We start from the raw sequence: 24,270 nt of genomic DNA on the forward strand, positions 1-24,270 counted from the left end.
CGTGTTCGCGACGCGCCTTTGCGATCCCTCTACCGCCTCTATGAAGACCCTTGCGTAGATAACTTGACTGTGATGGGCTATGAATGCGAATATTTCTTTTCTCATGCTGAGGCGCGGTAGCACCTTTCACGAGTTCCCGATCCAAAAAGACAATGACCGAATACGGTACGCCATACTGGCTAGCATGGCCGAAGCCCTAGTGAATGCTTTCAACTGGCGGCTAGAGCTCGGCCTCCGGCGAGGAAATTCCATGGATGACTCTCAGCTCGGAGAAAACTTCTTGAAGGAAGAGCCACCGCCATGGGCATTAGTCGGACCTCTTGCTGAGCCGTTAATCCTTACGAGATCGCAGACAGAGAGTACACTGCATGAAGCATTCGCGAGAAGGAACATCCAAGCTTCCATGGGTTACCTCTACACTGTTTAACTGCCCAACTCCACGGCAATTTTGTTTTTGGGACAGACCGAAATACTGTAAATCACTTTTGAGAGCGCCAATGGATTCCCAGCGCCCCGTTGCTTTTTGCCAAGCTTCAGCCAGAAGGACTGTTGTGCTTGGTCCAAAAGAAAATAAAAGCCTATATGGGGGACCTACGTTTACAGCTTCATCCAGAAAGTTCTGTATTGTGCGGTAAACGGAACTATTCAACGTGAGTCGATAATGGGTGCCCCCTGGAGAATATATTCCTCTAGGGGAGATAAAAGGTAGTGGTCCCTGGAAGTAGATTCTTCCCCCCTTGCTGAACCGGTTGAAGGGACAACTTCCCAGAAAGGTGTGTTTTTGCTTCAAACTGTGACCGGTGCTTGGTTGCTTTCTGTCAGAAGAGATCAAAAGATGATGACATTCATCTGAAATCCAAGAGGATTCAAGAGCCACCTAACTACGGAGTACTGCTTATTTAATTATTAAAGTAGCTTGGATCCTAAATTTATTGAATTCATACATTTAGAAACTCCCCTCTCTCAGCATCCCTCCGCAAGATTCTCCGAGTGAGAACTATTATTTATTGCAATGTACTCTGTACAAATTCGCTATTAATGTTGCTATCTTCTAATCTCCAACTATCCAAGGGTATTTTCAGCTCAAGGAACTGAACTCGATGCACCCTCAAAGTCCGCACGCTGGCCCCGGGATGTAATCTTGTGGATGATACCAATCATGCTCTCCCGGACGTATCCAGTAGCCTTTGAGCACAGGTCATGCTCCCTCCTCCTGCTGCGAATCATTTTGAACCGGAAGAACCCGCCACAGCGGCTCTTGCGAAAACGAATTGTACAGAGTGAAACGTATTCCATTCTCCCTGAAATTGAGTGCGCGGAAGTAGCTAGTCGGCAGCAAGATGTGGCAATGTGAGAGACGATGTAGCTTTACGACCATCTGATCAACCAGCTGTAGCAGTTCTTCGCTTGCATTGATGGTCATCTCATCTCCTTCACTTGTTCCTCGTCTGTCCACGGCAGGAAACCCCAAGTTCCCCTGTAAAGAGAGGTACAGAAACCTGATATTGGGCAATACTTCAGGGAAAATATTGAGCAATGAGATGAATCCTTCCATGTCAGAGCCAGGAGGATATTTCTCTCTTTTACGAGAGCCTGGACTATCGAGCCACGGGTGAATATTCCAATATAGCTGAACGGACCTAATCGCAGCACGACGCTGAGGCAACAGGAGGTCCGGTAGCCGACGCAGTAGATATGTTCCTTCAATCCGTATCCGGTTTGTCCCATAGAGCACCTCAACACCCTCAACATATGCCTGCCGACATGTCAAGAGCCAACCCATGGCACCAATGAGACACTTCATAGGCATTTTGCCTGGCCAGGCGTCACAGCATGAGCTGGCCCCCAAATGACAGGTCGTCCAGGTCAAAGAATTCGTAGCCTGGCGAAGTGAGTGTGTAGCCACGGTGCACATTATGGCATACAGAGCTGCACCACTGCCACTGGCGAGGTGCAAACTCATCGCGTGCTGAGTGATCAAGGTTCGCATGACGTGGGCCATGTGTCCCGGAACGCTTTGGCGGGTGTTTCTTCAAAGGGTGCAATAAACGCAGGTCAAAGTGCATTGGAGATTCTCCAAAGGCCTCAACCAGAATGAGCCGCCGAATCTCTGGAGGAATGCGCTGAAAAAGGGCACTGTTGGCTGTTGCTGAAGGCAAACAAGGGGTTGAGGTTAGGGGTGGGGTTCGCGCTCCGCCAGAAGCGTTGGCATCGGCGGCTCCGCTAGCCAATCCAAGCGCTTTTGCTTGCGCTTGCGATTGTGCCTGCGTAGCCATTCGATGAGAGAGTTGTGCATTGTTGTTACCAGAGGACAAGACAACTGCCTAGCAGATAATACGGAGCGATTAAGGGGTATAAGAAGACAATAAAAGACCCTTCTCCCGTTATACTAGTTGCTCTGCGTCCATACCGTACTGACTGGTACGAAACACTCCGTCCCAGTTACAAAGTTGGCATCAAGAGGCCAACCACCTAGAGGATGGGCTCAATTCTTCCTGAGGTCTCTACGGAGCACTGCCCACCGACGCCTGATGGGCTGCATCTGGAACCGGAGCGGATCTTCTATGATCCGACCCCACATTTTGTACAGAACAGGTGACCGCGAATTTCATGGATATTACGCCAAGCCTTACCGGCGCCAAGCTCCTCATCGAGCGTTGGCGCTTAAAAGGGGCAAGCTTTCTTTGTACAGAGTACTCCGTACGGAGGACAGAGCCCGGCTAACCAAGGGGAAGAAAGACTTCTGTTCCACACCTCCGTCGGTTTTGGATCTGTCTTTCTCCTCTGTACTCCGTATAGAGCACGGACTACATGCTGTGGATGGAATGCCATCATTGTTTGTGTTAGGGACTGCAAGAAAGTGCTACGTACGGAGTACTCCGTACTGGCATTTCAAATGTCGGTTCAACTGTATCGCCAAAACAGATAAATTGGTAACTCCAGCTCGGTTAACTAACTCAATCCTCATCTTCGGCCCTGGCCCCCCGGAGCTGTCCATGAATCATTGAATTCCACAGGGTCCCTTGACCTGTGCTCACCCCACGGCTACGATCTGCCACCTTTTCAGCCTCTACCCCCGCACTAAGCTTGAGAAGGCTGATCACTGCTTTCTTTTTCTTTCTCCTTCCTTCTTCTTTATAAACAGCTGCTCTCGTCCTTGAGGCCTTCTCTGTCTCAATGAGTTCCAAATCAACATCCATAACTACTGTCGCTTCCTTGAAATCGTGTAACTAGTCGAATGCGACAATATCCCTTTTGTGGCTGCGAACAGTTCACCAAGCACGCGAGTCGTTCATACACGCAAACGGGCTCATTACTGCAAAGCAGCTCATGTCTACCCAACCTCAGCCCTTTCCAGCCGATGAATCCCCTTTCATGTCCGCAAATATGTGCTCCCACAGCTTTCCGTCATCCAACACGTCGTTGACGCGGTCGGGCCAGTCTCAACAACCTCAATCCGGGTTCTCCCAGAATCGAGGAGCAGCCCAAGGCGGACGTCCCTCCACACAGGAGAAAGGAGGACCGACCGCCACAGCTCCATTCCTGCAAGACTTTAGTCTCGTGGCCGAGGCAGCGAAGCGGGCGCAGATGGCTGTCCTTATGAGGGACTTAGAAGGCGTTTCTCTATAATGGACTGCGACTTAACGACATCTTTTCACTAAACTAGCGGTTTTGGTCCTTCAAGTTTAAAAGGAGAGCTGTGTTTGCGGCAATTCGAAGGACGGCATTAGAAACATCATAGATTAAGAGGCCTTGGTTGAATTGGTGCGAGTTACGCTGTACATTTCCACCGATCTCTATGCACATACACGCGATTTAAAGGCATGGCGGTGAAGGCTAAACTTGGCATTTTGGAACTGGCGCAGGGGATTTATTGACGGATCAAAGGGACCATTTCGATTCATTTTCATCGCATTTCCTTGGTTTGTGGTGCAACCTCCCTTGGATGAAGAGAATCTCATGACCGACTAGTACGTTAACTGTAACGAGTGAACTTAGGCTGCCGTTTGGTTTACAAGTTATGTTTTCAATTTGGTCTCAAAAAGATCCCACCAGGCTCGTCGCGCGTATGTCGCATGTTCTTCAATCTTATTGAACCATATTTATCTTAAGTTTCAATTCAAGTTCGCATTCGACAACCATTCCAGAGACTTTAGGCTTGAAACCAACCTACGCTCATTAGCACTAAGAAGGGGTGAAAAGCTTTTGCAGGGCCAAAAGGAAACTAATCGATTACCTTCGAATTCCTTCTGCCACGATCTCCTCTTCGTGAGTGTATACAAGTCGAAACCACCCTGGTGTGTAGGATTGTTCGTCACCGGGCTGAAGAAACACACCTGCTTCGACGAAACGTTCGGCGAGTGCAATCTCACGGTCAGTTTTTGACATCGGCTTTTGCTCTGTGGTCGGCGGAATAAACGCCGATAGATCAATCCAGACGAAGTAACCGGCATTGCTAGTCTCTTATCAGTACTATGTCCTATTTCATATGGCAAGGGGTGGGTTATATCGTCGGGGATGTTGCATCACCTTCCGGGTAAATACGGAATATTATTCTCTCGAAGCAGGGAGGTGACAAATTTGTACGTTCGGGCCAACGTTTCTCTACATAGGGAAAGGTATGAGGAGACGAATGCCTCATCATTCAGCATCTGAGAAGCAATTGCGATCGACACTCCCGAGGGTCTCCCGAATCGACTAACCAGAAGGATGAGCACCGGAATCAATGATTCAGTTGAGAGGTTTACTCACCTAGCACAGGCTACGCCCTTTCGGACATCTGCATTTTTACTGATTAAGAAACCAAGCTTGAGCCCAGGGGCAGAAAAGTCCTTTTAGATATTTAGCATCGATACGATTTGCTACATTGGAGGCGGGATGCAGACCTTGGCCATTCCATACATGACATGAATATAATTCTCATCCAGCAGTCCCGTTGGATCGATGGCCAGTGCTGAAGTGAATGGAATAGTACCTGTTTCCCCGGAATCGAAAACAGAGAGTGCATATATTTCATCGCTGATGAAATGAATCTTTCGCCGATGACAAAAGCGCATCAACTCCCTCAATGTTTCCGGTGGATAACACCGCCCTAACAACTTGATGAGATTTCCACCTATTCGCTAAGTTGCAAAGGCTCGAAGAAAATTCTAGCAATCACAAAAGTGCTACGTACCTAAAGGATTGTGCGGGTTGGTTATCAGCATGGCGCGGACTTTCACTCCCCCTTTTTCTGCCTTCACAATCGCTTCCTCATACTTCTTCACTACATCCACACTAAACACTTCCAACGGTTCTGTATCGGCATACACTACCCCCACGTCCCCTCGGCATCCAAAGTCGAGCCCAAACTTTCCATAAATGGGACGATTAATCATGATAGCATCATTGGGATCAGCGAGTACATAGCCCAACAAGTCGTTCACCGCAGTGACGCCGTTGGCTATGACGATATGGGACGATGAGATGGGAGTGCAAGGTTTGAAATGGGTGTTTATATGCCTGGAGATAGGAACAGTGAGCGCAGCACAATAGGGGCTGCCGTACGCATATGTAAATGCGGCTTTGGGAATGGATATCTAAAGCCCAGGTCGTTAGAAGGAAAGCTTTACTCTTGAGTTCTTCGGGGGCATAGTGTATATATACATTTCTATTTATATATTCCTCTAATGTATCATGGACCAAGAACTGGATGCAGGATGCCGGTTTTTGTTAGTATTAAAGGATGCATTGCGACATAGCATATCTGAAATACCAACATTCTCTGCGGTCGCGAGTGAGATGATTCCGTTCGGATTTTTCTCTTTATCGTACAAGGAGCTTTCGCTAGGAGGAAATTTCCACGGCTCCTTGAGAATTAAGGCGACCCTAACTCCACGTTCAGAGAGCATCGCTACTATAACGTGTTATTAAACGGGAGCCGAGTATTTGAGTTCTGGCTTTCGGCGCTGATAGTTGCATTGAAGCAGGATGGAACGGAAAGGTGTGCCCTGCATGATGGGTCTACGTTATTAAAGTTATTGCCGTGGGCTTCAACCGGGTGGAAGCGGGCTTAGATACGAGGATATCCCTGACGCCACAACCCAGGGTTCTTTTACGACTACTCCGTACGGAGTACTCCGTACTGAAGGCTGTTATCCTAATTGTATCGGCTGAATGCGAACTAAATGGTTCTCATTCATTTGGGAGGGGTGCTGGGCGCCGAGATATTTGTATATTCATAGGTATATCCGTATATGCCTGTATCCTAGCCTTATACATATCAACTGATGACTCTATGTCTTTTAGTTGTCTACGGCATCATTTATGAGAGATGTGTGCTGGAATATCCCATCCAGCAATTCACCGCAAATGAAAAGGTTGGCGGACGTGTTTGAGCGGTATAGTTGTCCTCTGCCAGTCGCATGAAGCATTGAAAACGACACCAGATCACCATTTGGCTGCTGGACTTTTAAGGAATTCATGGAGGATTCCTACTACTTTCTCCAAGGCAGTTATTTCGACGTTCATCGCAGTTGAGACCTTGGTAGCGTCCTGACCAAGCTTGGCATAGAAGTCCTTTCTATAAGGAGTTGCGGACATGGCAGCACTGAAAATCGGTTTGACCAGCAAGCCGTGATGTGGTTTTAAGGTAGTGCCGTATGCAGCACGGAAAGAAGTAGAGAGTTCAGCAGCAGGATCGGAAAGATTGAGGCGGAGGGCTTGGGCAGTGAAGTCGAGACCACTGCAGAGATTTTGAATGTTAGGTGAAGTGACTCCAAGGATTACGCCGAAGTTTTGAAGAACGTACCGGACCAGCCATAGCAGGCCTTCGGTCGCCGTGTGCTTTCCAGTCTTGAGTTCGTTCACAACAAGTTGCTGAAGAGTCTCGGATTCTGCTGGAGCTGCCAACTGGCGGTCACGAATTTTCTATCATGCAAAATGGTCAATGAAATGCTGAGGATCGCGAGTCCGTGCTAAACCCACCTTGATGTTGCCTAGCAAGTCGTTCTTTACCGGAGTGAATGCGACGGAGCCAAGGAGGTCTATCTATAAGTGAGCTGCAGCAAAAGCATATTATTCAGTGTTACGAACCAAATAGCATCACCAAAGCTTCGGCAGCCTCGAGGAACTCCGTTGTGGAAATACCGTTGTCGTTGATTGGGACATCGGCGAATGACCTCCTGATAGTGTCGAACCAGGTGCCGTCGGCGGGAATCACAGCAGCAGAAGCCATTTTACACTGTTTCTATCAAACGAAATTGAAAGGTAAACAAAAATTCGAGGGGGTGAAGTCGAGTAGATCGTAGGAATTGAGGTGCTTCTTGTCGTCCCAGCTGGACGAGGGGATCTAGACTGAGGGGTATCAACACGCAAACACTCCAAACAGACTGGTGGCGCCCAGTCAAACAATGCAAAGTATGCAAACACGCCAAACGCTGTCTTCTCCCATTCGGTCGACGTCATCGCACAGGACCTTGTGGTTCGTGATTGAGGAGCAAGAAGACCCTGGTCACACCCTCCAGCTAAGATAGACAGCACGAGGATTCTGTTGATATATGCATATATCTGACAATTGTGCCACTTACACAAGTCCAACCCTACTTTAAGTCCAAAGGCTTTCTACGGAACCCCCCCAACCATGTGAAATGAGTGGAGAGCGGCCTTGTGAGCAGCCAGTGCCAACTTGCTGGCGACGCTTCCCACGGGGAGAATATCACAGCCTAGATTCAGAGTCATACACTGCACAAAGATTGGTATGTACATAATTCCATCACATTAGCAGGCGCTTGTTCTTGTTAATATTTGCGTAGCAACATGCCTCCCCTGAGCATTTGCATGTCACCAGTCGTCGGCTATTCATCGGCCCTCTCCCGAAAGGATGGTTGTCCAGCCATCGTAAGTCGTGGTATAAATCATGGCTTGGGCTCAAGGATTACTCCTCTCGGACAGCGACCTTCTCTGCGGATATAAATCTTGCCCATCAACGTCAGTTAACGGGGCTGTTTGGACCTTCTACCGCGGCAATGTACAGACAAAGCTTTCCTCAACCGGAAGACGTTGATGAGGAAGCTGAAGAAGAGGAGTTGGTAGCGGCTGGAGCCACGGTCGAACCCGCTGCCATAACCACTGCTGATACCGCACACGAAACGCCCTATCGATATGGGCCAGAACCAGCTCAGGAGCCGCCCCCCGAACCTACTTCTGAATTAACCGCAGAGCATTCCCAATTATCAACTGTAACGCCTACCTCAACTTCTCGGCCGCAACCAGATTCAGTATCAAGCAAATCTGATCCAGGTTCGAATCCGCCGTCCTCTAGCCAAATTCATGAGTCGTACTACTCCGCACCTGAGTCACATAAAAATGCATCTCGGATATTGAGTGCCACCTCGCCAATAAGTGAAGAGTCTCTAGAATCCGGTAATTATGGAGTTAATGAGAATACCAAGTCAGCAGGAGTTATCAGCAGACGTATGTCTCCGCATGGACAATCGTTAACTCCGTCTATACCATCTGCGACCGGAGAAACAGCTTCAGGGACCAACTTTACTTCACAAACATATCTACTGTCAGGGAGAAAATCCATCAACGATAGATCTCCTTCGAGTTTGTCATCACCTCGTCTTCGTCATGAAGAGCCATCACTTGTCGAACAGGAGGATTCACGAAATAAAAGCCGTCCTAGGCGGCTGATGAAACGCCTTGCTCCTGGTATCGTTCGGTTTAATATCGAGGACAGCATTAATGATCGACAACGACGACTGCAAAAGAGGCTGACTAGGACCGCAAGTGAGCTAGAATCCACCGCAAAGAAGCAAAGGCAAGCCAGCCGGTGTGGCGCGATTGTGAGAGCTGAGAGAATGCTCGTTCGTATCGAAAGCACTACTCAAACCGTCCCAGACGATTATAATGAGAATGAGAGTATCAAAATCGACACTAAAGTTGTCTCAAAATGGAGAGAATTCCTGGTTGTATGTCGCGAGGGATGCGAAGCCGATACACCATTTCTCCTACAGTTTTATAAAACTCGCGTGATTCCACAGGTCCAAACTTCCGATATGAAGAAGAAGTGGTCTTATGAGATTCCGATCGTACGGAGCCATACCAAAGTGAACCTTTTTTCAACTCTTGATAAGACATTAGTAGTCTGGCATCGATTTAAACCTGAGACCCAAATTTTCATAATGCGGCCCAGGTCATCAGCTCATTCGGTTGAATGGTATACATTTATCCGTGGCGGCCTCGGGTGGAAACAACCGTCAATTCTTTTTGTACATGTTCCTGATCTCGATATTACATTGCGTTTGGAGAATCCATTCGCACATCTTGGAATGAATCAGAACGAAGACGACGATGTTTGCTCCGCCGTGCTAAGAACAATGAAGGAGGAAAGAGCTATTGCGTCGGGCATTATAAAAACATGCCTGAACACTCTATCAGAATGCTGCGAATGGAATAAGATACTGGCTATGTGGGGTAAATCCGCCAAAATGGGCCTTGCCTGGCGACGATACGATCGCCTGGAATGGGTTCAAGGGCCAAACGAGCAGAGAATGTATGGAACAATGGCCATGCGAACGACTCATGAACTGGAGTTGCGCCCCAAACAACATTATCCTACATCGACGACGTTACAAAAAGGGGGGCCCAAGGTTGAAGAGCCGGCACCAACAGAAGGCTTCTTGATACTCCTCACATCTCAAAGGGGACGGCAGAGATTGATAGGAAAGAATTTCTTTAAAAGGCTTTACTTTTATACCCAGGATCAGTTTTTATGTTTCTGCAGACCCGGCAAAGCAACTCCCCCGGCCCCCCCAAGTCTTCCTACAATCACTGGCAGAAACATTCCCACGTCCGCTGAGATCATAAGGGAGACTCCGATCGTTTATGATGTGGACCCTTTTCCCGTAAATAACGGAGAGGTCACTTGGCTTACCGTGGGACGCAAAGAATATGCGAAAAGCCACGATGCGGAAGCTTTCGCAGAAAACCGTCGAATTACGAAGAATGCAGCTAACACTGAGGGCTATATTAATATGTGCAGAGTAGCAGAAATACGTCCTGTTTCTTCGCAGACCTCGCAGGAGGAGCAACATGCTAACGCAGGGGATGTTGAATATCACGGAGAAAGGGGTAGAGCTGTCCATGGCGCGAGGCACGAAACCAAGGAAGAACGTTCGTTTGAAATCGTGTTGGATGATGGGCTAGTTGTCTTATTTCGAACCTATAACATGCAGACACGACAGGAGTGGATTAGACGGCTGACCGAGCTTTCGGACTATTGGAAAGCGCGTACGAAAAAGGATATAGCTACTCTAAAGTATATCCGTTCTCGGAACCTGAAACGACTTGAAATCGACGAGGCACAAGAGTCTATGCTAGGCCAGTTTGCTCAGAAATGGGAGGTTTCAAGGGCGGAAGCATCCTCGGAGTTGTTTCACGCATGTGGGATGTCGGGATGCCGGCCCATAAAGGTAGGATGTTTCCTGCCAATTATGCTTGGGAAGTATTTAACTGAACTATGCCAGATGTCTGGGAATCTATATCGCAAACCACGCCGCCATGGGGCATTTACACATTGTAGCGTCTTGCTCATTGAAGGCCAACTTCTCATTTTCCAGAGCTCTCTGCGTCGGTGGACAGGCGAGCAACTCCCCCATACATATCATTCGCGACAGGCCGTGCTCGATCTGCGGGATTGTTATATATATAGCGGGATAATCACCTCCTCGGACCTCCTATACCAACACCAAACGTTCGACAGTAATCTCCCCAGTCAGCTGGAACGGCCAAGGATGTATACTCAGGACGGATGGACAGCCTCCGATGAAGACATTGCGACATGCTTTGTTATCTGGCATGCCACAAGAAAGGCCCTGTTTCGAGGTGAACTCACCAAAACGGGAAAACCTAAAAGGAGCGGGTGGAAACAGGTTTCTGCTCTGGGGGTTCCTGGGAAGGCGATTGTATTCAAAGCAAGGAGTAGAGCGGAAAGGGATTTATGGGTGCTGGCGATTGCGACGGAGATCGATCGACTGCAGCAGCAGGAGGACTTGAGGATCGTGAAATCGCCGTGTATTTGAAAAACATCACATTTTCTGGCGTCCGGAAGTTTGTCTCTACTCGCTCATTGTGTTCCTATTCTATGAGCTAAACCAGCTGAGCTGCTTTAGAGAGATTTGGAAATACCCCAGGGGTGAAGTCTCTGTTGAATTAGCCTGTGTATTGCCATTTTTAAGGTTGAGGATTGCACTGTATATGTATTTTGTAATAGCGACTTCATCAGTCGCACATCTTTCGGTCGTCACTTGCTTATCTTCACTGTTATATATATTGTACAATACATACATGCATATGATACATTCCAAAGATAACAGCCATCCGATCCAACTGCGTTGCATCGAGTATCTTAACCAAAAGTTATGATTTAAACCCAGCCTTATTATATCAATAACCCCGTCTATTTAAGAAACAAATGGTGCCTCAACAGAAATCACACTCTTCCTCACTCTCATCCGCTGGCTTCTTCCAGCTTCCCCGCCGGCTTCTCTTTCCCACGCGAGTTCAGGCACGTCACTCACGTCGATGTCGGGAACGTTCGCTGCGGGGTCCCACAACTCCCATCTCAACATCCTTCTCCTCTCCCATGGCCAGACCACACCAACGACCCGACCTGTGATTAGATTCATGCTAATGGGACCGTAAGTATTGCTATCTAGACTCTTACTAGTATCATTCGCGTCACCCTCTACCCAGACATGATTGTACGGGACGATCTGTGGATGTGTCGGATGAATAGAATCCGGAAGATGAGGGAACTGGACGGAGTAAGAAGACAGCGGTGCAGGCCGAGGTGTGACTTCGTCGCCCGGTAAGCCGATGATGCGCTTTATGGCCAGGACTTCCGGGTTCCGCGGCGATCGAAACATGACCACCATCCCCCTATGCAGACCCTTCCAGTTTTCGTCGCCAATGCCGCCTTCCTTCCCATGCCTGGTGCTTCGTAGCCATAAGAGCTTGCTCACCACGACGGTCTCCCTAGCCAAATCTTCCACGCCGTATGTGGCGTTTAGATATGGCGCCATTGATGGCCCTCCCACGGGGTATGTAGAGATTATGTGCTCACGGAACACGACAACGATTGGTGTAACGGGTATAAGGGTCAAAAAGAAAGCTTTCGCGAATGAGAGGAACGGAGACCGCGGCCGGGATTTTGAACCGGAGTTTGATCCCGGCCCGGGGCCGCTGGAGCCGGATTTTGGAGTAGAAGAGGCATTGGGAACGCGGGGTATTTGGCTCTGAGGGTTTAAACTGTGCAGTTGAGCGCAGAGGGTAGAAAAACGGTGGCTGCGGAGAGTTTGGAAATGGGTGTATCGGATGAAGGCATTGCGAAGGCACGGGAAAGACATGGGTGGACGGAAGAAAACGATAGGTCAGTGAAAAGGGAGAATGTAGCGCGTGGTGTCACGCATATTAATAGCCAAACATGGGATAACAGCCGTCTCACATAATTCGCAGTCTCCGTTGAATTGGACTTCACTGTCTTGAGATCCGCGCAGGCCTTGGATGAGCTCAACAGCGTCGTGTTTGCATTGTTTGCAGGTTTTGCATTTGTTGCATTTCGGCCCGCCGAAGCCCCCGATGAAATATGTCGCGTTAGCCCTTCAGCAATGCATGCTCTAGCGCGCACATATGTATAGATTAACTATACTCAATTACTCCTAATTCACAATGGCTACAGCCTCAATATATGGTTTCAATGTGGCTATCGTTCGGGCTCACCTGTGTGGTGCATACAAAGGGCTCGCTTCCAGAATTTTTGTTCGGAGTTTCGAAGGCTATATAAACAAGAAATTGGACGCTATTTTTGCTTCATTTCCGTCGATGACTCCAAATCTGCAACACTAGAGACCACACTCTGAACATCAGCTGCAGTTGGGGCTTTGTCCACCTCAACCGGATCATCGTCGAGTTTCTCTATGGACGCAATGCCCTCGCATTGATCAACTTTCTCCCAGTCATCTTCACTTTTATCCTCCTCTCGATCTAGATCTGGCTCCAGTTTTGGTTTCTTAATGTCGGGTTCCCGTGGATTAACGGGGTCTGAGGTTGGCGCGTCGGGTAATTTCGCTGCGAGGCCCGGCGATGGAGGAGCGTTTTCTTCGGCGGTGGGGGTCTCCTCCTTGGCTGGGGGCTGCGGGATATCGGACTGGGTAGGAGGAAAGTATTGACTAATAATACAATTACGATTAGCATTGATTTACAGTTGAATTGCAGATAAAAGCGGAGCCACTCACGGAATCAACAATTGATATGCTCTCTCGTCTTTTTTCTCAAAGGTACAGAAGACCACCCTGTCCAGAGCCTGCGGGCAAGCTTCCAAAAACTCCTTGACGGTCCGGATCGCTATATCTGCAGCTTCTGCGCTCGGGTATCCATAAATACCTGTGCTAACGGACGAAAACGCAATGGTCTTCATGCCATTTTCGGCCGCAATTCCCAGGCTTCGTCGATAGCAATCTCGCAGCAGCTTTTCCGGCTGATCCTCGTTGACTTCTACCTCTGTCCAGTAGACAGGTCCAACGGTGTGGATGACCTTCTTACAGGGAAGGCCATACGCACCGGTGATTTTGCAGTCACCGGTCTGGCAGCCTCCCAAGGTGCGACATTCCCGGAGGAGGCCAGGGCCGGCTGCGCGGTGAATAGCTCCATCGACCCCACCCCCACCAAGCAGAGACCTGTTGGCCGCATTCACGATGCAGTCAACCTCGAGCTTTGTGATGTCACTGGTGATGTGGCAGATGGTATCATTGAGGATTTGGGAAGGAGTCGAGACGCGCGGGGAGGCTGCGGGGACAAGGTGCTTGAGGCGGTAGAGGAGTGAAATGGTTGGAATTTCGGTCAGGGGGATTAGAGAAGCCATTGTGCGAAAACGTAATTAAAAAGGAGGAAACAAATAGGCTTTAGAATCAGAAGAAGCGCCAAGTAGAAGTAGAGAGAGCGAAGTGGGCACGAAGCTATGATACAGGACCAAAAAGCAAATAGTTATATTATTAGGAGCGAGACAGCAGAGAATTCATTAGCGTTGAGAAAAGAAGAGTCGTCAGGATCATCAAATTAGGAGCTGTAGCTTTCATCAAGAACGGTCGCGGGAAGTCATCTCGTCATGATTTGCATCGTCTGCGCGCTGGTGGAAGACGGGCTCTCGACGCAGTGACCGCCGGGGAAGGCTAAGAAGGTTGCTGGCGGGGGGCCTGGACCACATCAGGTGAGCGGCAAGCCCGGGTCAACGAATCTCCGAACCCCCGTCATGGTTGATTGAACGGGACCCACAAACCTTAAGTCTCGCAAGTAACGAAGCTCCTTGTTCTTGAATACTATTTCTTCGTTGTGGAAGAGGTCTATGGGTGAATTCTTACACCAGCAAAATCTGTTAAGATCTGGAGGCTACAGAGAAGGACAAAAGCCACATGACACACTCACTGCTCAGTCAAAGCCCCAGGAATCTCTCAATACAAACATTGGAAATTCACATCCTGTTGGAACTGATGCTCGTGCAAAACTAGCCTTGAGGGGATAGTTTCCATCACTTCATCTGTCTCGTGGTTCGAAGAAGCAGCTGTCAAGATATGGACACCCTTGCAGCTCCTATATTTTCGCCGCTCAGAGGACTTGCCCGGGCCAACCCTCTACTAAGGAAGATGTCAGGGCGTCCACGACATTTCTTGGTGACCGCGTTGCGTAGATGATTGTGCAAGTTGGCCGGCATTTTGTCGTCAACTATGGTCGTTGGACAAATGAAATTGAGGGACACAATCTCCTGTTTGTTGAGCACCACTTGCACAATATTGTCCGCGCACCACGGCTCTATGCCATGTATCAAGATTCGGATAGCTCACTGTTCCTTGTTATGGGGTTCTTCGGAGGTGAATCTTTGTTAAAGTGTTAGAAGACGCTCTCAGGCGATGTGAAGTTGCATATTATGTGCGGGTTAAAGGTCATAGATGCGCTCTCTACCCTCCCCTGGGTTCTACAGTAGCATTCTCAAAGGCAGTATTCCCCCCATCACCTTTTCTACACAAATCTCCTAGACTGGAGGATATCTAGGCCTTTTCTTCATGAAAAATGAAGTGAACAGTGCCGTTACTGCTTAACTCTGCAGCCAAGCAGCCTTGAATTGACAACACAACCACAAATCTGATTTCTAGGAGTGTTCTCTCTCTCGGATTTCGAGCCACTCACCGGTCTTTTTGCACTCTGACATCTATCAAAAGAATATCCTGGTTCGCAAAACCAGCAAACATACCTCAGAGAAGTGCGACTATGATATTGCACTCATGGACTGGGAAGACGCAGGTTGGTATTCTACAAGATTTGAGAGCTTTTCTGCAACCCTGGCCTGCAGAGGCAGCTCTGGTCAAAATGGTCTACAAGGATATTCTCTTCTAGTTTTGGAAAACAGATTTGAAAGCCAATAAGTTCCAGCGGGCGGTCAATTTGTATGTAATGGGACAATGGACAACGGCAAACTCGATGGGAATCTGTGGGGAGCTGTGTGCCAGTCATGTTGCTGAAATATGGCAAACCGAGAAAATCTGGTAATGGAAGCAGGTCTCCAGCCAATTCTCATGGCCTTGATTGTGTGAGAGGAAATGTTTAAGTTTGTTGATGGTCTGATGCCCCAGTGCCAGCAACAAGTAAGGGAAAGGCGGTGTGATCTTTCCCGCCCACCAATGAGTGCCAGTTATTCATGTTGATGCAGGCGTGCGCATCTAGCTTGTGCACAGGAGAATCAGAAAATCGTCCTATCACTTGAACCACTGTTGCTGCTCTTGCGTCGTGCTATAGTGCGTACATATCAACCAATGTACCCCGCGCACCCCACACCCACTAGGGCAGCAAGGGCAACAGGCAAGGTTGAGAGGGTTCGACTTTACCACAACTGAGCATCCTACCAGCAAAGGGAACCATGTCCTCCATATCTATTCGCCCTGCCACACTCTCTGACCTTCCTGGCATCCATGCCATATACAGCCACTATGTTCACAATTCCGTCCTGACCTTCCTCATCCACGAACCGCCGCTCTCTTACATAGCAGGGATATACAACAGTGCGCGATCGAGAGGGCTCCCATTCTATGTCGCCCACATCGACCAATTGCGAGAGAGCAAGGAAAAGATCATAGGATATGCCTGTGCGTCGCCATTTAGGGGCAACTTGCTCGGCTACGCACCCACGGTTGAACTTACACTCTTCATACACCCCGAACACCAGTCACAAGGCGTAGGGAGCCGTCTTTTCTCTTCCATCGTGTCTTCCCTGCAGGGCGAAACGAGACATCTGGCTAGGGAGTTCGAAGACGATCCGACCCGGGAAGTTCGGTATGAGGCCGATGGTGGACAGGGTGCGAGGGTAAAGACTCTCTTGGCAATCATGGCAGTCGATATAGATGGCAAGGCCAAAGGGATGGGTCTGAGGGACTGGTATGTTCAGAGAGGCTTTACGGAGGTCGGAAGATTGAAAGAAGTGGGCTTCAAGAAGGGGAGGTGGTGAGTGGACGTTCATCTATACTGTCCTACATTCTGTGAATGCCCACGTCATTAACGAACAGCTCTTCTGAGTTTAGGATTGACGTGATACAATTGCAGTACACACTACATTGAGCCATGGACTAATCAAGAGATTACCTTTTTTTTTTTTTTTTTTTTTTTTTTTTTTTTTTGGCCTTGTTCACAAATTATGAATGTATCTTCCAGCCTTTCTTCAGTATATGGCCTGGAGTCCGATATTCGCTGTTCATGCTGGCGATAACATACATCTACCCACCAAACCCTCGAACCTCCCACTCTCCCAGTCCGTTTTCCCCTCCTCGCGCTCCGGAACTATGATAAGAAGAGAGCTTAAGGACTTGCTGCGCGCTATTCGCCTCTCCCATGTGTCGTTCATGAGCGGGATATTATATCGGCAACTAGAAACTTTCATCCTTGAGTCCCGTGGAATCCTCTGCTGTATCAATGCTAACATTCATCCCGCAGCCCCTATTTTTCATGTCTTTCTTTGACGGCAATCCCTGGTTCTCTTCTATCTCGCGCCTGTGGCTTCACAGTCCCGACCACAACCCTAATATTTATCTTCTACTGGCATTATAAGAGGCGGGGCGACAGAAAAGACAAAGGGGATGAAGACGAGCAAGGGAAAATTGAATCCGGGATTTGAAACAGAATAGCGAATAGTAAGGTGTGCGCAATCGTACATACATTAGGGCAATCATACATCATCATTGAGACACGTAACTAAATACTATCCGTATTACAGTATATACACAGTGTGGGAGAGACGTAAAGGGAATCCAGTCTGAGGCAACTTTGCAAAATCCTAGCTGGCCAATTATTTTAGATCGCACTTTGAAAACGGTCCAAAACAGCTTGCTGCGATTCCAGTGGCTGTCCACCCATTGCTGCAAGCTTTGCATTTACCCAATTCATCGCCTTTTCCACCACCAATTCCCAAGTTTCCCTATCACCATCCCATTTCTTATTCAGGTATGCAATAGCAGCGAGTGTCATGACAATGGTTTGCAGATTTTCATCTTCCTTGTCAATATCGTCCTGCCCAATTCCCAGGGTCATGGACCAATCCACTTTTCCTTTCAAGGTCTCGGAGTCTGTTTCAATAATGTCAAATATTTGTCTCTTCCACTCCCATGATCCTTCGAATGACTGACACAAAATAAGCTGGTGGAACTTGGGGTACTGGGCTGATACCGGCGCCTCTGTAGGGTCGAAGCTTGGACCCGAGCCAAAACTGGCTATGGCTGGGCTACCAAATAATATGCTATGTCCAGGGCTAGAACCTGAGGGCGTAGAGGAAATTTCAGCACTGTCAACGGGGGCTGGCGGTGGCTGCGATTGGAAAGCCCCAAAGACATTTGGGGTAGAAGCCACATTAGGGGAGCTTCTGAATAGACCTCTCCTAGAAACCACTTTTTGCGCCGCTACACTCGGTTGAGGGTACGCTTTCCGTAGCTTTCTAGAACAAGCTAGAGGCTGTGATAGCCTTGGTTGTGGGGGGATACCCCAAGCCATTGGTTGTGCTGGAGCGCCAAATCCGAAGGCATATTGTGAATACTGTACAGGCTCAGCCAGCTCCCTTGACAGCAGCCTCTCCTTTCCGGTTAGATTCGCTACTTCGTGCTCAGTGCTCTCCACAGCAACGAACGAACACCATTTTCCAGCAATTTGATATTTCGTTCCTAGCCGTATAGCTTCACGCTTGGCGATGTCCTCCTTTTTGCTTTCATGCTGGTCTACAAAGCGTCTTCCTGTTTTGTCCTTCGCCTGGGACGTCCAGCCGCGGCCCTCTTCCAAGTCGACAATAATCTTTCGGGCAGCAAGTTGGTGAATTGTTATGTTCTTGCCGACATCCTCAACTGGAATCGTCAAGGACAGCGGGCCATGCTTCGACATGCCTTTAAGGATAACCGATTTGGGATTAGCAGCATTGGACTCCGGCGAAAGTAAAAGATAAACTGTGGATCTGTTGAACGGGAATAGCCCGGGGACGTCGTACGGCGCCTGGATGACGGCCGGAGCCGGTATTGTTGGAAGATCTGCAACAGACTTAATATCAGTTTCTTTGAAATTCTCATCGTAGAGGGATATAGGTGGCTGGTCCTGTTGAGTCTTAGCGGTTGTGTCGTCGTCCGTGGTCCCCTGAGGTCTCGTCTCTCCCTCGTAGCGATCGTCCTCTGATTTTTCGACGATTTCAAAACCGTCATCCTCACGGCGTGAATCGTTGTCACTGCTTTCATACTTCAGTTCAAGGGTATATTTAACATGTGGAGTCAATGCCGCCTTCAACATGCGCACGACTTTCTTGTCCAAGTCTTCATTTGTACCCACAGTCTGCGCAAAGCCACCGCCGGCCCGCGCAATACCCTGGACCAGAGAATGAGAAACCGCATCCCCGATTCCTAGGCTGAAGAAACGGGTGGGGGCCTTGGATACTGATTCGTTTATATATGCAAACAGCTGCTCCTGATCCCATATTTCCCCGTCCGTGAGTAGCAAGACGTCCAAGTCCAGGTCCTGAAAGCGGTTTTCCACAGTGGCTTTGATCGGACGGAGCATTTCAGTTCCACCGAAATCAGCGCAGACCGTGTCGACAAATGCCAGCGCGTCCTCGAGGCTGGATTTGTCATAGGTCCGACTCTTCTTCCACAGAAAGGAGTACGAGGAGCCGAATGAGCAGATGTTGAATTTGATCCCAACAGGCAGTGACTTGAGGAAGACCTTCAGGGCTGATTTTAGCGTGTCAATCTTGTCAGACATGCTCCCACTTCGGTCTATGATGAAGACAATCTCCGGGTCATTGTTCGGAATATTAAATTTGGGAACTAGGGAGGTCATGATCGCGCGCTGGTTCGGGATGGTCGGATGGGTTTCGAGAAAGGCATATGGGAGACCCAGGTCTTTGGTGTTCACGATCAGAACAAAGTCACGTTCAAGAGCGATATGTCCATTCTGCGATGGCCGCGAGGAGCGGCGAAGGCCCCAGCTTGCTGAGGCCTTGTTGGCGTGGTGTTCACCTTCCGAGTCCGTGGATGTTCGTCCCGGCAAAACGTCCAGCGGATGACTCGGTGACTGGAGTCGCTGGATGACTGATTTCTGTTCGACCTGGACATCAACAGTAATCTCGATCGACCCGCGAGATGCAAGATGCTTTACACCGTCCTTCAAATCCCGAGGAGTTTCAACGAGCTTACCATATCGGGGACAGATGGCCAGAGGAACGGTGAGGCGCAGCCCGTCGGCCTGGGCATCATGCTGTAGCTCGCCCAGGTAGGTGATGTGCACAGTCACCTTTGACTGCTCGGGAATATTTCCAATGCTGGTGGTAAAAGTATCTGAGGCTGACATGGACTGCTCCAGCAGTGCTGCAGAGCTGCCTTGGTCCACCGCTGCGTCATACTCGGCGCGAGCTTGCTCTTTCTCCTTGACTACACCGTGGATCACACGGTCTCCGATTTCACATTTGAAGGAGACGATGCTAACGCCATCAAAAAGCGGGAAGGTGTAGGATGCATTTTTTATTTTTTCAGTGGATGGGTTGATGAAAGTTTGAGACAGAGAGGTCCTCGAAGTAGAAGCGAGGATTGTCGAATGAACCTTGAGGTCTACCTGGGGCAGATAGACAGGAGTAGGCAGGGGATCAGGGAGGATGTAGTAGCACCCGCAGGGCTCAAGTGAGTGATGAGCAGACATGTTGGATGATGATGTACGGAGTAAATATGGAGTTAATGAATGTATGGAAAGCCTGCTCTTGGTTATTCTTATCCCAACGGATTTCTGCGATGACAACTCGATGATTAACCCTATGGAAAAGGGGCTGACGGATGGGAGTTTTTTGAGTGCTGAGAAGAAAGAAGAAAGAAAACGCAGATGAGGCACAGATGCCAGTTATTATGTATGTTGGTTTTGCTTTTTAACTGCCGATGACGATGATGGATGGCGGCGGGTGGCGGGTGGCAGCTGCGGCTCCGCAGGCAGCAGGCGTGGCTAACCCCAACTAGCCCTGAAAAGCCTCGCACAGCCCCAAGGCAGCCACAGACACAACCAAGGCCGAGTTATTCGTCAGCCTCAAGCCCAACTTGATTCGTGATTCCGTTCAATCTGGATGCAAGGCTCGCTTTCACCTCGACACCGGACATGTTCCTAATCCCTTGGCAAACAGAGCATACATCGCGGCATTCCTTGCGTCATCGCTGAGGCATTAACCTTGCCTGGGATTCTTGAATATGGTGGGGAAACCGTTGTGTCACCAGTCAACTACGTCCGATTAAACTCCACATGGATACAGGGGGGGGGGGGGGGGGGGGGGGTGTACTATGGCCATCCCATCAGATCTGGAAACGCTCTGTTGGGCTTTCAGCGCAGCAAGATGTTGGATGCTGGACAAAAGGAGGACACAAATGCCATCGCGTTCGATATCAGTACTGCGAAGTACGTATAGGGTGATTAGCAGGTGCTCTGTGCTCGAGAGACAAATGACACCACTATGAGGTTTGCGTGGGGTTCCATAACCAGCAGTAGTCCCATTCAATACTCTTTGTTGTCATTTCATTTGAGTGTTAACGACTCTGGGGGGCACACAACAAAATCAAAATAAATACATACAATAAGTAGGAATAAAATTGTCGAAATGGCAGCAAAAGAGTCCCTGTTTCGACCCCTCGCTGGCCCATCCTTATTTTCATTTGATAAATAATACCCCAAGAGATAGATGTCATGATAAACCCAGAACGGAACAGACATATTTTGACCTTTCAAATGTAAAACTCCCGCAGAAAAGGGCCATTCATTGGATTCCAGTTTTGAAAAGAAATAGAAAACAAAACCGTGATGGGGAAAAAGAAAAAAAAAAAAGAAAAAAGAAGAAAAAAAAAAAGGGGAGAGAAACCCAAACGGTGACAATCGGGGGTATCAGGGGGTATCGGAAATCTGGCAACACTACGGAGTAGAAAGAGCAAATTCCATCAGACAGGAAAACTAAGAGCTCAGACAAGTTGTGGACAAAATGAAATTGGTCATAATGCTCCGTCAAAAACCGCAGGGAGAAAAATAAGAACCGAAGGTATATCGAAGGGACCCACGAAGTGGCCATCCTTGTATGTCTAGATGCCTGGAATATAAAGATCAAAAGCGTCCGCCGTGTCTCGTTAAAACTAAAAAGATAAAGCAAAAGGTATCGTGCCTTCTTTTTTTTTTCTTGAGTGGGAAAAAAGGGGGAAGCAAAAAATAAAGCAAAAATACATCATGAATGCAATATAATAAATATCACGGTTGTGCTGCAGGCGTCCGCGGATCAACCATGTTGCGCGATCTCAGGCGGGCAGCGGCCTCGGGGCCGAGTTTTCGGGAGAGCTTGGCAAAGTGCAGGCCGCAGGCATTGCAGAGAGTCCGAGCACCGTCGGGACCCCTGCGCCATTCGGGAGTTTCGGATCGGTTGCAGCTGTGGCATTTGCCCGGTGGAGCTGGTTTCTAAATAAAAACACCAACATTCTTCAAGTCAGAAACCAACCCACAGAAAGAAGTGTAAAAGGGACGTTTTATTTCGTTTTTCATACCCCTCGACGCTTCTTAGCATCACCGCCAGCAAAGCCACCGCTGCCCTTGAATTCTTCTCTGTAGCCGGTAGATCGATCATGGTTGTAGCCTCGCTCGCTCTGCATCATTCGCATACGCTCGCGTTGTTGCGCTATGGCGTGCTCCTGATCCAGTACCGCATTTCGAATCCTTCCGAGGGCCTCCAGGTTCCGGCGCTGAAGTTGAAGCAAATCATCAATCTCGCCCAACGTCGGAAGTGTCTGATCCGCTCTATTCGACTGGTACATGCGCGTCGCGTGGATTCTCGAGAAATCCATGGTTTTGGCACTGGCATCGCCAACCTAAAACGAGACGATTAGCAAAGTGCAGAAATTACAAAAATATAAAGGAATCAATAAAAAGAAAAAAAGGAAAAAAAAAAAATAAAATAATTGGGGGAGGTCTACCTCGTTCCAAGCAGCCTGCAAATCAAAAACATCCAGTTGGCGCTTTACAGACTCGCCATACGGAACCGAAGGAGCTCTGGAGATGGCACCGGCCTTCCCGGGTTCGATCGTTGAGTTTCCTTTGACCTCATAAAGCGCTGGAGGCCGTGCTACATGCGGTTGCGACCCATTAGGAGGGTATTGATATCCCGGAGGATAAGCTCCATATGCTGATGGCGAAGGCATCGAGCCTGTGAGGCCTGCACCCTGGATATCACAGCCGGAAGCTTGGGATTGTGCCGTCCTAGAGCTCTGGGTTGGGGATCTCCCTGAACCTAATGACATTATTGACGGATTCCTTGACTCTTGGGACCGAATTGAGGCCACGCTGGACCTTTGTCCTTCTGACCTTATCGACGCAGGTTTTCCGGAGAGGTGGTTCGCAAAGGGTTCCTGAGCGAAAGGCACAGAGCATGCAGTGTGAGCAAAAGGATTGGGCGGGCCGTTTGTGCTCTCAACACCTGGTGGGAGAGGGGCATGTGACGTAGCTAAGGATTGTGTATGTGGTGCTGCCGTTGTTGCTGATGATGGTGGCTGGAAGGAGAGTGAATTGCTTCCTAGAGCTTCATGGATGGAGGGTAAGGACTGGCGTTGATTGGAGTGCGTTTGCGGGAGAGGTGGGTGCTGGTGCTGGTCCGTTTCAGCATCTCGCACTGGGAGCCGATTCGGTGAGTAGGGGTATCCGGCTGATATGGAAGAGTAGTTCTGAAGAGAGGAAGAATATTTATGCTGGGGACGACCGGGCTGATATGCACCCGTTGTCGGACTCACAGGCGGAGAACCGTTTGCTGCCACGGGTTGACGGTGGACCTGTGAACGTGGGCTGGCACTATTGCTCTTACCCAAATCCAGGAAACCTATTGACGGGAGCGACTCTGCGGAAGGGTGGCCGCCGCTAGCATTGACCTTGTTGGCTGAATCCTCCATAGCGTGTCCTTCCCGCTGTGAGAGCGGAAAAGTGACATGGTGCGGCATTGAAGGTGCGAAACGTGGCCAGTGACTGGGCCCTGCTTCTACCGTCCCCATTCCCAGGATATATAATTTTGGTTTGTTTTTTCGTTCACCCCCCTCTGGACGGATCGAACACTCTAGCTTGGACCTCTTTTCCGCGAGCGGCTTTTCCAGCTACGTAGATGGTCCTCACAGGGACGTAATTGACCCTCTATCCTTGCTAATTTCGGGAACTGAGACGCTTCAAGAGTTGAATTTCGTTTCCGCGATATGGATTCTGCGACTAGCCGATTTCGCCAGACAAACGATTGCGCTGCTGGACCCTAGCCAGTTCTTTCTATCTTTCTAAATCACACTCTCTCGTATACACACTGTATCCTGAATATCGTCCAAATATCCAAGGTCCAGTTCCGCGGGTATAGAGCGCGAGAGGAAGTAGAAGAAATGGATGGAGAGGGATGCAGGCTGGGACAATAAAATATGAGGATCCCGCGATAATAAAGAAGCGCCGTCGAGACGAGACGAAAGCAGAAGAGCAAGGTAATGTCGGGCGTTTTGGGGGAGAACAGGCCAAAAAAAAAAAAAAAAAAGAAAAAAGAAAGAGAAAAGAAAGGTGCCAATAATAATAATAATACGGGTTGCAGATATAAAGAGCGTCAGACGTCACACAACCGTTTTCCACGCCGAGATGCGGCTCGCTTTGGTGGGTGAAAAGGAGAGATAAACGGTCAGGATTGCGGAAAAA

At 49.0% G+C, this 24,270-nt stretch overlaps 11 protein-coding genes across 11 annotated transcripts; 4 read left to right on the forward strand and 7 right to left on the reverse strand.

The window, feature by feature from the left end:
- Positions 1–103: 103 nt before the first annotated feature.
- Positions 104–427, forward strand: CIMG_10467 (uncharacterized protein; the record flags this gene model as incomplete). The annotated part of the gene is made up of 1 exon (XM_012358789.1): positions 104–427. The coding sequence occupies one exon, from the start codon at positions 104–106 to the stop codon at positions 425–427; it is 324 nt and encodes a 107-aa protein (XP_012214212.1).
- A 93-nt stretch (positions 428–520) lies between these two features.
- Positions 521–2,276, reverse strand: CIMG_00095 (uncharacterized protein; the record flags this gene model as incomplete). The annotated part of the gene is made up of 2 exons (XM_001246323.2): positions 521–1,882; positions 1,926–2,276. The coding sequence occupies 2 exons, from the start codon at positions 2,274–2,276 to the stop codon at positions 1,199–1,201; spliced, it is 1,035 nt and encodes a 344-aa protein (XP_001246324.1). The 3' UTR covers positions 521–1,198.
- A 746-nt stretch (positions 2,277–3,022) lies between these two features.
- On the forward strand, positions 3,023–4,124 carry CIMG_10466 (uncharacterized protein). Its single transcript, XM_012358788.1, has one exon. It carries the CDS (start codon positions 3,331–3,333, stop codon positions 3,628–3,630), a length of 300 nt encoding a protein of 99 aa, XP_012214211.1. The 5' UTR covers positions 3,023–3,330; the 3' UTR covers positions 3,631–4,124.
- On the reverse strand, positions 3,686–5,977 carry CIMG_00094 (acc synthase). The gene is made up of 8 exons (XM_001246322.2): positions 5,760–5,977; positions 5,647–5,688; positions 5,177–5,579; positions 4,887–5,092; positions 4,753–4,832; positions 4,531–4,698; positions 4,238–4,456; positions 3,686–4,170 (listed from the first exon to the last, which is right to left on the reverse strand). Exons 1-8 carry the CDS (start codon positions 5,889–5,891, stop codon positions 4,116–4,118), a joined length of 1,305 nt encoding a protein of 434 aa, XP_001246323.2. The 5' UTR covers positions 5,892–5,977; the 3' UTR covers positions 3,686–4,115.
- Positions 5,978–6,053: 76 nt separating this feature from the next.
- Positions 6,054–7,284, reverse strand: CIMG_00093 (glycolipid transfer protein HET-C2). The gene is made up of 4 exons (XM_001246321.2): positions 7,075–7,284; positions 6,967–7,025; positions 6,791–6,909; positions 6,054–6,724 (listed from the first exon to the last, which is right to left on the reverse strand). The coding sequence occupies exons 1-4, from the start codon at positions 7,214–7,216 to the stop codon at positions 6,430–6,432; spliced, it is 615 nt and encodes a 204-aa protein (XP_001246322.2). The 5' UTR covers positions 7,217–7,284; the 3' UTR covers positions 6,054–6,429.
- A 234-nt stretch (positions 7,285–7,518) lies between these two features.
- Positions 7,519–11,289, forward strand: CIMG_00092 (PH domain-containing protein). The gene is made up of 3 exons (XM_001246320.2): positions 7,519–7,736; positions 7,794–10,457; positions 10,512–11,289. The coding sequence occupies exons 1-3, from the start codon at positions 7,629–7,631 to the stop codon at positions 11,064–11,066; spliced, it is 3,327 nt and encodes a 1,108-aa protein (XP_001246321.1). The 5' UTR covers positions 7,519–7,628; the 3' UTR covers positions 11,067–11,289.
- CIMG_00091 (signal peptidase I) lies at positions 11,215–12,500 on the reverse strand. The gene has a single exon (XM_001246319.2). It carries the CDS (start codon positions 12,390–12,392, stop codon positions 11,448–11,450), a length of 945 nt encoding a protein of 314 aa, XP_001246320.1. The 5' UTR covers positions 12,393–12,500; the 3' UTR covers positions 11,215–11,447.
- A 179-nt stretch (positions 12,501–12,679) lies between these two features.
- Positions 12,680–14,185, reverse strand: CIMG_00090 (LRP16 family protein). Its single transcript, XM_001246318.2, has 2 exons — positions 13,281–14,185; positions 12,680–13,214 (listed from the first exon to the last, which is right to left on the reverse strand). The coding sequence occupies exons 1-2, from the start codon at positions 13,904–13,906 to the stop codon at positions 12,845–12,847; spliced, it is 996 nt and encodes a 331-aa protein (XP_001246319.1). The 5' UTR covers positions 13,907–14,185; the 3' UTR covers positions 12,680–12,844.
- A 1,767-nt stretch (positions 14,186–15,952) lies between these two features.
- Positions 15,953–16,537, forward strand: CIMG_00089 (GNAT family N-acetyltransferase; the record flags this gene model as incomplete). The annotated part of the gene is made up of 1 exon (XM_001246317.2): positions 15,953–16,537. One exon carries the CDS (start codon positions 15,953–15,955, stop codon positions 16,535–16,537), a length of 585 nt encoding a protein of 194 aa, XP_001246318.2.
- A 698-nt stretch (positions 16,538–17,235) lies between these two features.
- CIMG_00088 (von Willebrand domain-containing protein) lies at positions 17,236–20,411 on the reverse strand. Its single transcript, XM_001246316.2, has one exon. The coding sequence runs from the start codon at positions 20,245–20,247 to the stop codon at positions 17,377–17,379; it is 2,871 nt and encodes a 956-aa protein (XP_001246317.1). The 5' UTR covers positions 20,248–20,411; the 3' UTR covers positions 17,236–17,376.
- Positions 20,412–21,165: 754 nt separating this feature from the next.
- CIMG_00087 (uncharacterized protein) lies at positions 21,166–23,671 on the reverse strand. The gene is made up of 3 exons (XM_001246315.2): positions 22,536–23,671; positions 22,110–22,430; positions 21,166–22,023 (listed from the first exon to the last, which is right to left on the reverse strand). The coding sequence occupies exons 1-3, from the start codon at positions 23,547–23,549 to the stop codon at positions 21,820–21,822; spliced, it is 1,539 nt and encodes a 512-aa protein (XP_001246316.1). The 5' UTR covers positions 23,550–23,671; the 3' UTR covers positions 21,166–21,819.
- Positions 23,672–24,270: the final 599 nt, after the last annotated feature.

The sequence above is a fragment of the Coccidioides immitis genome, assembly GCF_000149335.2.
Source record: "Coccidioides immitis RS genomic scaffold supercont3.1, whole genome shotgun sequence".
Classification (NCBI taxonomy): Eukaryota; Fungi; Ascomycota; class Eurotiomycetes; order Onygenales; family Onygenaceae; genus Coccidioides; species Coccidioides immitis.

Coding starts and splice junctions, on each gene's coding strand:
- CIMG_10466 (XM_012358788.1), top strand. CDS start 3,331: ATGTCTACCCAACCTCAGCCCTTTCCAGCCGATGAATCCCCTTTCATG.
- CIMG_00094 (XM_001246322.2), bottom strand. CDS start 5,891: ATGCTCTCTGAACGTGGAGTTAGGGTCGCCTTAATTCTCAAGGAGCCG. Junction 5,689..5,759: donor CACTCGCGACCGCAGAGAAT/GTTGGTATTTCA, acceptor TCCTGCATCCAG/TTCTTGGTCCATGATACATT. Junction 4,171..4,237: donor GTGGCAGAAGGAATTCGAAG/GTAATCGATTAG, acceptor TAATGAGCGTAG/GTTGGTTTCAAGCCTAAAGT.
- CIMG_00093 (XM_001246321.2), bottom strand. CDS start 7,216: ATGGCTTCTGCTGCTGTGATTCCCGCCGACGGCACCTGGTTCGACACT. Junction 6,910..6,966: donor ACTTGCTAGGCAACATCAAG/GTGGGTTTAGCA, acceptor TTTGCATGATAG/AAAATTCGTGACCGCCAGTT. Junction 6,725..6,790: donor GGCCTGCTATGGCTGGTCCG/GTACGTTCTTCA, acceptor AAATCTCTGCAG/TGGTCTCGACTTCACTGCCC.
- CIMG_00092 (XM_001246320.2), top strand. CDS start 7,629: ATGAGTGGAGAGCGGCCTTGTGAGCAGCCAGTGCCAACTTGCTGGCGA. Junction 7,737..7,793: donor CATACACTGCACAAAGATTG/GTATGTACATAA, acceptor ATATTTGCGTAG/CAACATGCCTCCCCTGAGCA. Junction 10,458..10,511: donor CGGGATGCCGGCCCATAAAG/GTAGGATGTTTC, acceptor GAACTATGCCAG/ATGTCTGGGAATCTATATCG.
- CIMG_00091 (XM_001246319.2), bottom strand. CDS start 12,392: ATGTCTTTCCCGTGCCTTCGCAATGCCTTCATCCGATACACCCATTTC.
- CIMG_00090 (XM_001246318.2), bottom strand. CDS start 13,906: ATGGCTTCTCTAATCCCCCTGACCGAAATTCCAACCATTTCACTCCTC. Junction 13,215..13,280: donor GCATATCAATTGTTGATTCC/GTGAGTGGCTCC, acceptor TTGTATTATTAG/TCAATACTTTCCTCCTACCC.
- CIMG_00088 (XM_001246316.2), bottom strand. CDS start 20,247: ATGTCTGCTCATCACTCACTTGAGCCCTGCGGGTGCTACTACATCCTC.
- CIMG_00087 (XM_001246315.2), bottom strand. CDS start 23,549: ATGCCGCACCATGTCACTTTTCCGCTCTCACAGCGGGAAGGACACGCT. Junction 22,431..22,535: donor TGCAGGCTGCTTGGAACGAG/GTAGACCTCCCC, acceptor GTCTCGTTTTAG/GTTGGCGATGCCAGTGCCAA. Junction 22,024..22,109: donor ATGCTAAGAAGCGTCGAGGG/GTATGAAAAACG, acceptor GTTTTTATTTAG/AAACCAGCTCCACCGGGCAA.